Below are 11,231 nucleotides of genomic sequence, written 5' to 3' on the forward strand. Positions count from 1 at the left end.
GGTATGTTTTAATTTGTCGCCAGATAACCTCAAAAAAAATTAGTCACCAGATTGAAATGTACAATTGCACGGCTGTAAATAAGGTAGGGAAAGGGCCGTTTTGTTGCTGGATTGTGCTCTCATTCATTTTCCCAGGGAACATATAGAGATGAAAAATTTATTCTTTTCATGGGCAAATGCCTCCCCTTTTTTGCCGGGATAACACAATGTAACATCAATATCAATCATCAACAAAACCAACAAACGCTACAAGTTACAACAAGTTCTTTCTTCCGGAGCAATGTTCTCAAGTGGAGAAACTCTCCTCGGTGATTGACTTTAAAGAAAAGGATTTAAGCTTTTGGGTTCCCACATGTCTACATCCATTCTCTAGAGCTGATGAGGTGCACCATGCTATTTCGAGCACGCATGTTAATTGAGACAAAGATTTGAGAGTGATGTGCTCAAGCCATTGCATTTCCAAAGATAGGAAAAAGAAAAAAAAGCCATAGTCACAAATGTGCAACCCATGGGATGAGATGGGGTAATAAAAAAGCCATCCGGCCGGGCCGCAAATCCGCGGCTTTATCTTAATACTCAAATGCGTACAGGAAATAATATAAATCTACCTAAACAATAAAGAATATGGGATGTGATGCGATTCACGATCAAACGCGTACGGAAAACAATCTAAACTTACCAAAAAACAATAAAGAATGTAGGATGCCATGCATGGTATGTAAATCATGGAATTGATATGTAACATAAGTAAACCACATGATATATGGAAGTGATGCAAAAGGCAAGTTAATTAACGTAAGTGAATCACATGATACATGGAAATGAAATATATATATAGAAAGAAAAACCATGGTCACACAATTTCGCCACCCATGCATGCCATGAGATGGGGCTAAAAAATAAAGCCATCCGGGCTGCAAATCCGCAGCTTTATTTTAAACCCAAGCCCGACGGGCCGGGGATGGGAGGGAGCGAGGCGGCAGGTCAAACCGCCGAAGAAGGGGAGGCAGCAGAAAGAAGATTTCGAAAAATTGAAACCGAAGCGCACATGGACCGAGGGTCGGTTGGCAATATGGGGGAAGGCCGAGGGCGGGATAGGAAGATCGCCCCCAGCATAAATAAAAGCGGACGCAGGCCGCAGCCACGCTCTCGGCTTTCCTTTCTCCCCTGATTTTCTATTTTCTTCTCTCGCCTCCCGTCTCCTTTCCCCTTCGCTGCCCCACCCCACTACGGACCGGACCCGACCGGACCGGACTACTCCCCACCCCGCCGCCCGCCCGCTCTGTTCCATCCTCCCCACTCGCCATTCCCTCCGGCGTGGCCGGTGGCCGGGCGGGAGCAGCAGCTGGTAGGGGAGGGAGGCGGGGAGAGGGGTTTGGATGGCGGCGTGATCGGCGGAGGGGGCGGCGGCGGCGGCGGGCGATGGGGAAGGCGGGGTTCGGGGTGGCGGCGGGTTGCGCGGCGGTGACGTGCGCGATCGCCGCGGTGATGGTGGCGCAGCGGGTGGCGGCCAGGGCGCGCTGGCGGCGGGCGGTGGCGCTGCTGCGGGAGTTCGAGGAGGGCTGCGCCACGCCGCCGGCGCGCCTGCGCCAGGTGGTGGACGCCATGGTCGTCGAGATGCACGCGGGGCTCGCCTCCGACGGCGGCAGCAAGCTCAAGATGCTCCTCACCTTCGTCGACGCGCTCCCCAACGGGTACGGCCCCCAAGGACCCTCCTTCCCCTCCCTTGCTGCTGCTCCGGCCGCCGGGCCTCGCGCCGCCGCCGCCTTTTCTTTGCCTGCTTCCTTCCTCGCGATTCCCTGGCGATTCCTCGCGCTGCTTTTCTCGGGTTTCTTGGTCCCTGCTTTTATTTTGGTTTTAAAATAACTCGGTGTGATTCTTCGGCGGAGCGGAAAAAGGAAACATGTAAAGCCTTTGGTTTGGTTCCTGCCATCTTTATCTGTTTGAACGAACGCTTTCTTTCTTTCTTTCTTTCTCCCTCCCTCCGGTGGTTGGATCATGCCCTCCAATCTCGCCTCGCCAATCCGCTTTTCCGCATGCGAATGTGGCCACCCCCCTTCGCCGTGGTTCACGCTTTTCTTTCCCGGGAGACGAGGTGCTGCCGCCGCGAGGTCGCACACACCACTTCAGAGATTTCTCCGTCGAGTTCTGACTGAGCGATATGCATTGGTTGGGTCTTCCACTGCCAGCTAAGTTGGATGGCCGTCGGTCTGAACGCTGCACACACCACTTCAGAGGTTCCTGCTCGGCGGCCATGTCTGGCCCTGTTGTGGAATGCCGAACGTATCCGGGTCGCAACCCCGTCCGCCTTTCCGACGCGCTCATTCACCCCCAACAGTAAACGCACCTGGGACGTTACTTTTTCCCCGATGTTTATTGTGTTCGTAAAGAAAAGAAATGCCCGCTCTTTATTCGATTCCGCATAATGCCGCGCGCATCCGCCCACCCGCCTTCTGAATTCCACGCCACTGCCCCGTCAGTCCACAATGCTGCCACTTCAACTTCTTGGAGCGGCATCCATCTGTTGCTTTGTCTCTGCGTTGGATTGCAAGCTCTGTTTCCAATCGCCATCCTTCCAAGGATCTGTATAGTTTTGATGCCTGCCTGCTGTGCTTGTGCCGTGGCGTTGATGCTGCTCTGGGGCGAAAATAGTTAATATGCCAGATGCCAAGAATTTGACATGTGGGCGCTTGTGCTGCTGCCTGGGGCATGCACTGCCCCCTGTTGCTTTGAGCTTGCATTCATGGCGGGCGGGGTTGTTGCCCGGACCACCATAAAGGGGCATCTTTAGTACATGAATCTACCAACACTTGAGAGTGGCCGGCGGGCCGGCATTGGGTTCACAGGCCAGGTTGTATTCCACAATCGCAATGTGGCCGGTGACGCTCTCTGTCAGATGAGAATCATTGCTTGGGAGGCGGCCGCACATCTTAGTTGGGAGAATATCTCCTGTCGATTGTGTGTCGAATCACAGCCTTTTTGTTATATTTCCACCCCCCCCCCCCCCCCCCCCTTCCTCTGTGTTCTACTGTAGACGACACAATGGAGTTGAAAGGTCCAACTCTGTGCTGTTCTGCTGGGGTTCATCTGATTTGAAGCCAAGCATTGTGGTGCGGCGAAGGCCGAAGCAGAAACCAAGCTCCGTCGTTCATTAAGTTGTTCACCAAACTTGTTCTTGTCTTGGCGTAATTGCGATCGGTGGCTTATTGGATTGTTGCACTTGCAACAGCTTGGCCTGCTGGTAGAACCTATAACTGCACAACAGACAGATCCACATTGGTTTTGGTTGGCCTTTTGTACTTTTGTTTCTGTCGTACATTTGGATTTTAGTTCTTTGATGTTTCTTGATCATTGCCAGTGTGGCTTTTTGGTAGGTATTTCTTCGCTCGATGTAGTGTCTTATCAAATGGGAAGCAATATAGTATGAAGTAATATTTGACCAAAGTCATATTTGAAAATGAAAAAAAATATATAAAACTCTTTCACAGGGAAACTTCTTGGTAGGTATTTCTTTGTTAGATGTAGAGTGCTATGAAATCTGAAGCGATGTAGTATTAATTAATGTTTGACCAAAATCATATACTTGAGAATATATAAAACCCCTTGACAGGGAAAACCTTTTAGTAGGTATTTCTTTGGTAGATGTGTGTCCTATGAAATGTGAAGCAATATAGTATTGACTAATGTTTGACCAAAATCATATTTGAAAACAGTTTGTCTAATTCACATCTAGATGTTTTCTAAGGATGTCACATCTAACCTTCCCCAAATAAGGCAGCAACAAAGAACAAAAAAAAAACATTTGAAAATATATAAAACTTCTTCATAGGGAAGCAATCTAAAACATCAATGTGGGACATCTATATTTTTTTTCTTTCTTTGACTATTCTTTAGTGACCATGTATCAGTGTGTTGACCTGTTTAAGCATGTTCATGTTTTATGTATAATTGCACATTGGACCACACAGCAACTGTACACCTGGAAAACCTCTTCTATTTTGTTAGTTCAGGCCTTAATCACTGTAGTGTGCATTAACCCCCTCTCATCTCCTCTCTGGAAACAGAGTAACTAATTAACTATGGTACAATATTGGTTTGCAAATCTGGCATGTAAATATTTAAAGACGTTGTATGACAGTGATAAGCCAACTGTAGCATCTTGCCTAATAGTCTACTGTTACCGTGGTAGTGTACACACATTAGTCTGGGATAACAACAGTCGACAGAGAGGGTGAGCAGTAAGCAGGTGTGCTGGCAGCTAACACATGATGCACATATGCCATGAAGGTTGTTTCATCTGTTATGAAGGTGCTCTGCGTGCTTAGATGTTGGGATAATAGTTCATTCGTATTGGTTCATTCAGTTAACAGAATGACTGAGCCATGGCGGCCCTCCAGGCTGTTTTCTCTGCCATGGCAGCATACACGCTAGGTTGTTTCAGTTAGCGTTTTTTCTGTTTTCTGATGCATGACAACACAATTTTGTTGTGTGTTTCGTTTTCGTGCGTTTAGCTAGCACTCGACGTGGCCCAGCTGCACGACCTAGTCCATGGGATGGCACGGCATGATCGGTTTGTTGCGTAAAGCACATCACGTTCAATTTCCCTTTAATGAATATAAAAGGAGAAGAACAGAAAAGCAGCAGAACATGCGCCGCACAAACACCTCTCTCTCAATAAGTCACAATTGGGCACACCAGTGGCTACAGCTCCAGTCTGCGCATTCTGCATGCATTGGTAGCTACTGCACTGATGCATGACTTGAAACTATTTGAGCCATCATATCTATTTAAGATTAGCCTTGTAGAAAATCTGTTGTTATGGATGGTTGATTGCAACTTATAGGACCAAATATGCAAGTCACCCAAGTCTAAAAATTTATTTAAAACACAAGTTCATTTTCTCATTGATTTTTATTTTGTGGTGACTCACTGGAGTTAAGGTGCATACTAGTTCTGTTTACCCAACGCATCTGTGATCCTTCATATACCAAAGACAGCTACAAACTATGCTTAAATTATTATTTTTCTGAATGGTTCAGCAATTGGATTATTTCCCGTCAAATAGAACTTCTCTTTGCAGCCACTCTGTTTGAAGTTGCCATGCCATGGTTCATTTATTAAAATATGCTATGACCAATGGAGAGATATTATTCATAATGCCAATAGCTTTTCTGCCCCCTTCTCATATGCATTTTGCATACGCAACAGTCATATTGAATTGTCTTTGGTAATGCACTTTGACAGGGATGAAGAAGGTGTATATTATGCCATTGATCTTGGAGGAACAGACTTTAGAGTCTTGAGGGTTGAAATTGATGCTGGATCTACAACCGTTATTAATCAGAGGGTTGAAACTCATGCCATCTCTGAGGAGTTGATGGGCACAAGTCAGGTACTTGTCTTGCTGTATTATATCTATGTTTGTAAGATGTGTATTTGGTACATTTCTCTGAGGATTAATTCAACTGCAGGATTTATTCAACTTTGTTGCCTTGACACTCAAAAATTTTGTTGAAAGAGAAGATGGAAAAGATGCCCAAAAGCCACTTGGGTTTACATTTTCTTTCCCTGTTAGACAGAATTCAGTTTCTTCAGGGTCATTAATTAGGTGGACTAAGGGGTTTTCAGTTGGAGACACAGTAAGTTTTTTTCCCGCACAGAATAATACCTTCCTGTATGTTGTTTTCCATGTTATCCATCCAGTCCTACATCATTTAAGTTGTAATATTGGTAAATGTCTCTAGTGATTATAATAGGATGATAAAGTTGTTAAAATGGTCTTGATGAGATTGAGTAGTTTATGAAATTATTCTGGTTAATATCTGTATGTTCTGTATGGAAAATGGGGGTTTACTTACACATGTAAATTTCCAATGCCAATGGTTGTTGGTATCAACACCTATGATTAGCCCTTTATTTCTCATCCTTCCGGAATCACACGTTGTTTTCTTTTGGTGTATATTTACTTGTCTACTTCTTGAAATGTTCATTTCCAACTCATGTGAACCATGGATCCTCAGGTTGGGAAAGATGTCTCTCAGTGCTTAGATGAGGCGCTTGCTAGGTGTGGATCAAATATGCGAGTTACTGCACTGGTAGGTCTTACCAACTTTTGTTGGCTTAATACTTAGTTACTTTTGTGCTTTCATTCAGCTGAGAACCACAGATAACTGACTTGCTGTATTTACGTTTATTGTGTGCCACTACCCGTGCTATTACATCTAATTTTTGTGTAGACACACTTTCAAATGCAAATGAAGCATTTTAAAATCCAAAAATCTCTTTTCCCGATGCCATGCCTTCCTTTAACAGTTCTATATTTTAGCATGGCAAAATATTAATTGGATTAAAGTAATTATGCAAAAAAATTGCTGCCATATATTTTCATTCTCAAAGCTACATGTATTAGCACGGGCTCCGTTATGCTTCTTGTATTTCTGAAAATATCTGTACATTGTCACACATTTAAATGATTAATCTTTTATGTTAATTTTGTACTTAGGTCAATGATACTGTGGGGACATTAGCTCTAGGGCATTATTATTACAAGGATACAGTGGCTGCTGTGATCATTGGGGCCGGCACCAACGCTTGCTATATCGAACGCACTGATGCAATTATCAAGTGTCAGGGTCTTCTTACAAACTCTGGAGGAATGGTATGTTATTTTTCTGCTTTATCTGTAATTGGCTTATAGTTTATTGTATAAACTGAAACACAAGTCTCTTACAACAAAGTATTCTATGCACCAGGTAGTTAACATGGAATGGGGAAATTTCTGGTCATCACATTTGCCAAGAACTGCTTATGACATCTCTTTGGATGACGAGACACAAAATCGCAATGATCAGGTAAGTAGGCTATGCAAATTTCAATCTTATTGCATCTTTGTAGTGTTGTTAATACGATGTAACTTGCTTGTCTGTGATACAGGGCTTTGAGAAAATGATCTCAGGTATTTACCTTGGGGAAATTGCAAGACTGGTACTCCAAAGAATGGCCCAAGAATCAGACATTTTTGGTGATGGTGCCGAAAGTCTGTCAACCCCTTTTATTTTGAGGTAGTATTTCCACACATGAAATCCTTGTCCTGCTTCAGACGCTTAAGCGGTAAGGCGCCGTGGCAGCGCCTTAGAAATATGCCCGCTTTAGTCTCTTATAGGCGTCGCTTAAGCGTCAGAGCGGGTGGTGCTCGCTTTAGGTTGCTTTACTGCCTTATAAACCATGCATCAAATGTTTGCTTAGTTCAATATTTCTCCGTATCAATGTTATAGGATTACCTGGTTTTGTAGCTTGTCAGGACTTGCCATTACCAATTTCGACCCAATAGTCTGTCGTACAATTAGCTGAATATTTCATGGAATATTTCTCCTGTGTTACATTGTTGCTTATCCGCTTAACCGAGACTCTGGATATTAAGCTGCATTTTTAATTCAGTATTTTAATTTCGAATAGTAGCATTTATCTCATCTTCCTCTGTGTTCCAGCACACCATATCTGGCAGCAATTTGCGAGGACGATTCACAAGATCTGAGCGAAGTCAGAAGGATACTGCAAGAACACCTGAAGGTAAGCTTTTCCCGGCTGCACCTTGTGTATAAATCCCATGCAGCTGCTCTAACAGCAATCCTCTATTTTTCCAAGGCATGCGACTCTCTCCTCATCTTTTGATTGTTCCCATTCCAGATCCCCAATGCCCCTCTGAAGACTCGGAGGTTGGTGGTCAAAATCTGCGACATCGTGACCCACAGAGCTGCCCGTCTCGCCGCTGCTGGCATCGTGGGCATACTGAAAAAGCTGGGCCGAGACGGGAGCGCCAGCGCGGCCTCCTCGAGCGGAAGAATGAGAGAGCAACCAAAGAAGACGGTGGTGGCAATCGAGGGCAGCCTGTACCAGGAGTACCCGGTGTTCAAGGAGTACCTGGATGAAGCCCTGGTGGAGATCCTGGGCGAGGAGGTGGCGCAGACGGTGACGCTGCGCGTGATGGTGGATGGGCCGGGTACCGGGGCCGCGCTTCTGGCCGCGGTACATTCGTCGAATAGACAGCAACAACAAGGAGGAAGGGGAGGAGGTTCCATATAGGGAAGTGGTGGATCAGAGAGACATGGTGATACAGCTTGGCCCTCTGTGCAAATGTAAAAAGGGACATTGTTTGATATCTATAATTCATATAATATATATATGAAATCGGGTCATGTGCAGAGATGTCTCCCCGTTCTGGCTCAATAATAATAATATCTTCTCCTATGTCTTGTTTGGCAATTGGTTTGCTGCTGCGTTTCTTGTTTGGCAATTGTTTTGACCGTTGCATTTCTTGTTTTCTGTATTTATTGTTTGGCAATTGGTTTGCTGCTGCATTTTTTTTCTCTTCACTTTGGAACAAAGGAAAATGGTTGGGATTTTGAGGTACTGATTTTTTAATACGAAGATGTCTGCCTTTGGTGCTGTTTGGAACAATAACCAAGATTTCTATGAGGTGAGAACACAAGCATGATCTTACCTCATGTTTCCTTGTGTCTAGAATTTCTATGTTGTGACGACAGCAATAGACCTCGACTCCGGCGGCAGCAGCGACCGTCTTCGGAGTGGGGCAACAAGCAGAGGCAACGGGGTGGCCGCGGAGGTGTTCGGTTGTCGCCGGAGTAAAAACAATTCCTCATCTAATAGTGACAGAGGTTTGGATAGGTGCCGGTTAGAAGAGGAAACCCCAATTTATCCTCCTCTAACGCCTTTTAGGAGATCGGTTAGAGACATGCTCTTAGCGTGCACCAACTTGCGTCAAGTAGCTGAATAGACCAAAACATAACTTAGATGATTTTGTTCTTTGTGGTGGAATCAACGCACCTAGATTTAAGTTCTAAACTTAGAACAGGTGCTCACGTATTTCCTATATTTATTATAAATATTTTGGCGCTGTTCTTCCTGAGATATAACGCTGTGCCCATTGCATATGATGACAGACTATGAAAACATGTTGCCTCAGTCTCTCAGGAGTGCTCATATGGATTAGTTGTGTGTTGTAAACGTCCACGTCTGTACTATGTCTCTTGAAACATTACCAACCCTCAAATGTTTCTGAATTTAAAATAATGCCAAGCATTTAAAAAAATTCATTAAAAAAATTGTTGGAAATTACAAATATCATCCCCCAATTTCCAAAGAATGTTCTTCATTTCACAAAAAAATGCAAATTTGTAAAAAAAAAGGACCGTGAATTCAGAAAATGTTCGCAAATTTGTAAAAAAAAATCATGAATTTGATTTGTTTTCCAAATTACAAAACATGTTCAGAATTTGAAAAATATTGTTGATCTCAAAATATGTTCACAAATTGGAAAGATGTTCGTGAAAAAGAAAAGGAAAAAAAGATTAAACAGAGGAGAATAGAAAATGAAAAAAAGAAAAAGAAAAAGAAACATCGAATAAAAAAATGAAGAAGTAAAAGGAAAGAAAAATCTGGAAGAAGAAACAAAGGCCAAACATAAAACTGGAACAAAAAAAATGAAAAACTCGAAGGGACTGGAAGAAATCTGAAATGGGACGGCCCAAAAGAGGATCAGATGCTGGAGGGGGTACGCGGGAGCAACTAGTTAACGAGCGCTCCTTCGCGAGCCTCGCAACGATCAGCGCCACTTGACGCGCTCTCAGCCATTCGCCACGTGTCACGCTCTGGACACTCCCTTCGGATTTTTTTTATTTTTCCGCATGCGTTTTCGGCTTTTTAAACAGTTTTTTTTCGACGTTTTGGTTTTCCCCCGGTCTTTCTTAGCTTTTCGATCAAAAAAAATTCGAGATTTTTTTTGCGTGAAAAAACGCGTTTTTTTTTCGTGAAAGTCACGGTTTTTTTTCACGAGAGGCACAGTTGTGCTTTAGCGAGAGTCACGGCCGTGCCTTCCAGAAACGAAAAAATGCGTTTTCTGTTTTTTTTCTTTCGCGAGAGTCACGGTTTTGCTTTCGCGAGAGGCATGGTTGTGCTTTCGCGAGAGTCACGGCCGTGCCTCTCGGAAAGGGAAAAACAAAACGCGTTTTCTGTTTTTTTTTCTTTCGTGAGAGTCACGGTTTTGCTTCCGCGAGAGGCATGGTTGTGCTTACGCGAAAGTCACGGCCGTGCCTCTCGGAAAGGGAAAAAAATACGCGTTTTCTGTTTTTTTTTTTATTTTGCGAGAGTCATGGTTTTGCTTTCGCGAGAGGCACGGTTGTGCTTTCGCGAGAACCACGGCCGTGCCTCTCGGAAACAAAAAAAAACGTGTTTTCTATTTTTTTCCTTTCACGAAAGTCATGGTTTTGCTTCCACGAGAGGTACGGTTGTGATTTCGCAAGAGGCACGGGCGTGCCTCTTTCGGAAAGGGAAAAAAACCGTGCTCCCGGTTCGGTTTTTTCGCCCGGTTTTTTTCGTCCGTTTTTTTCGTGGAAAAAAGTTCGTCAAAATTTATCAACATGGGATCTAGTTTTGAAGATCTCGACGCGAGGAATCCAATGATGAAAACAGTTTGAAATTTGGACGCACGGTTTAAGAGATAAACGTTTTGAATAAACGGATCTACAAAAAAAGGGAAAACTCCCAGACTGCGACAAGTGGCGCGCTGCATGTGCGCCACTTGTCGCGACCAGAGAAAGTGGAGTGTTCCTTGCAACGAGTACTCCTTAATTAGTGATTTCGGGGTATGCGCTAGGTAGCTAACTAACGTGCGACCTACGTGCAAAATAGGAGACACCCAGTTAGCTCGTTGCGAGCCAGCAAGCAAAAAAAATAGAAGAAGAGAAACCGGTCGGCCCAGTTAGTAACCGAGAGAGTTGTTCCTTTAGCTGAGAGCAACTCCCCATCTCGCGCCAAGTGAGATATAGCTCTCGTGCATAATGAGACGGTCACTGCTAGACCACTCGCTCTTTTTTTTGTCGCATCGCTCGGTTCCTATATCATTTGTCCGCTCACTTTCTGAGGTTTTTCCAATGTTGTTTTAGCGGTGCTTTCCTTTAGCATAATAAATTTTGAAAAGAGTTCACAATTGCTTTTAAAAATTCCATGAATTCAAAAATTTTCGCATATTAAAAAATATTTGCGGATTCAAAAAATGTCTATGCATTCCTTTTATTTGGATTTTAAAACAGTTCATGGAATTAAAACTGTATAAATGTTTATTCACAACTATGAAAAAATTCATGAATTTCGAAAAATATTCATAGTTTCAAAAAATATTCATGAACTTGAAACATATTAATTAAATTCAAACA

General features: G+C 43.8%; 1 protein-coding gene across 1 annotated transcript; it reads left to right on the forward strand.

Annotated features, from left to right (window-relative positions):
- The first annotated feature begins 1,144 nt into the window (after positions 1–1,144).
- LOC125546071 (hexokinase-3) lies at positions 1,145–8,201 on the forward strand. The gene is made up of 9 exons (XM_048710202.2): positions 1,145–1,694; positions 5,245–5,392; positions 5,472–5,639; positions 6,021–6,095; positions 6,503–6,658; positions 6,753–6,851; positions 6,934–7,061; positions 7,488–7,569; positions 7,687–8,201. Exons 1-9 carry the CDS (start codon positions 1,423–1,425, stop codon positions 8,080–8,082), a joined length of 1,524 nt encoding a protein of 507 aa, XP_048566159.1. The 5' UTR covers positions 1,145–1,422; the 3' UTR covers positions 8,083–8,201.
- Positions 8,202–11,231: the final 3,030 nt, after the last annotated feature.

This window comes from Triticum urartu, chromosome 3A (genome assembly GCF_056163025.1).
Source record: "Triticum urartu cultivar PI428250 chromosome 3A, HENAU_Tu73, whole genome shotgun sequence".
NCBI classification, from domain to species: domain Eukaryota; kingdom Viridiplantae; phylum Streptophyta; class Magnoliopsida; order Poales; family Poaceae; genus Triticum; species Triticum urartu.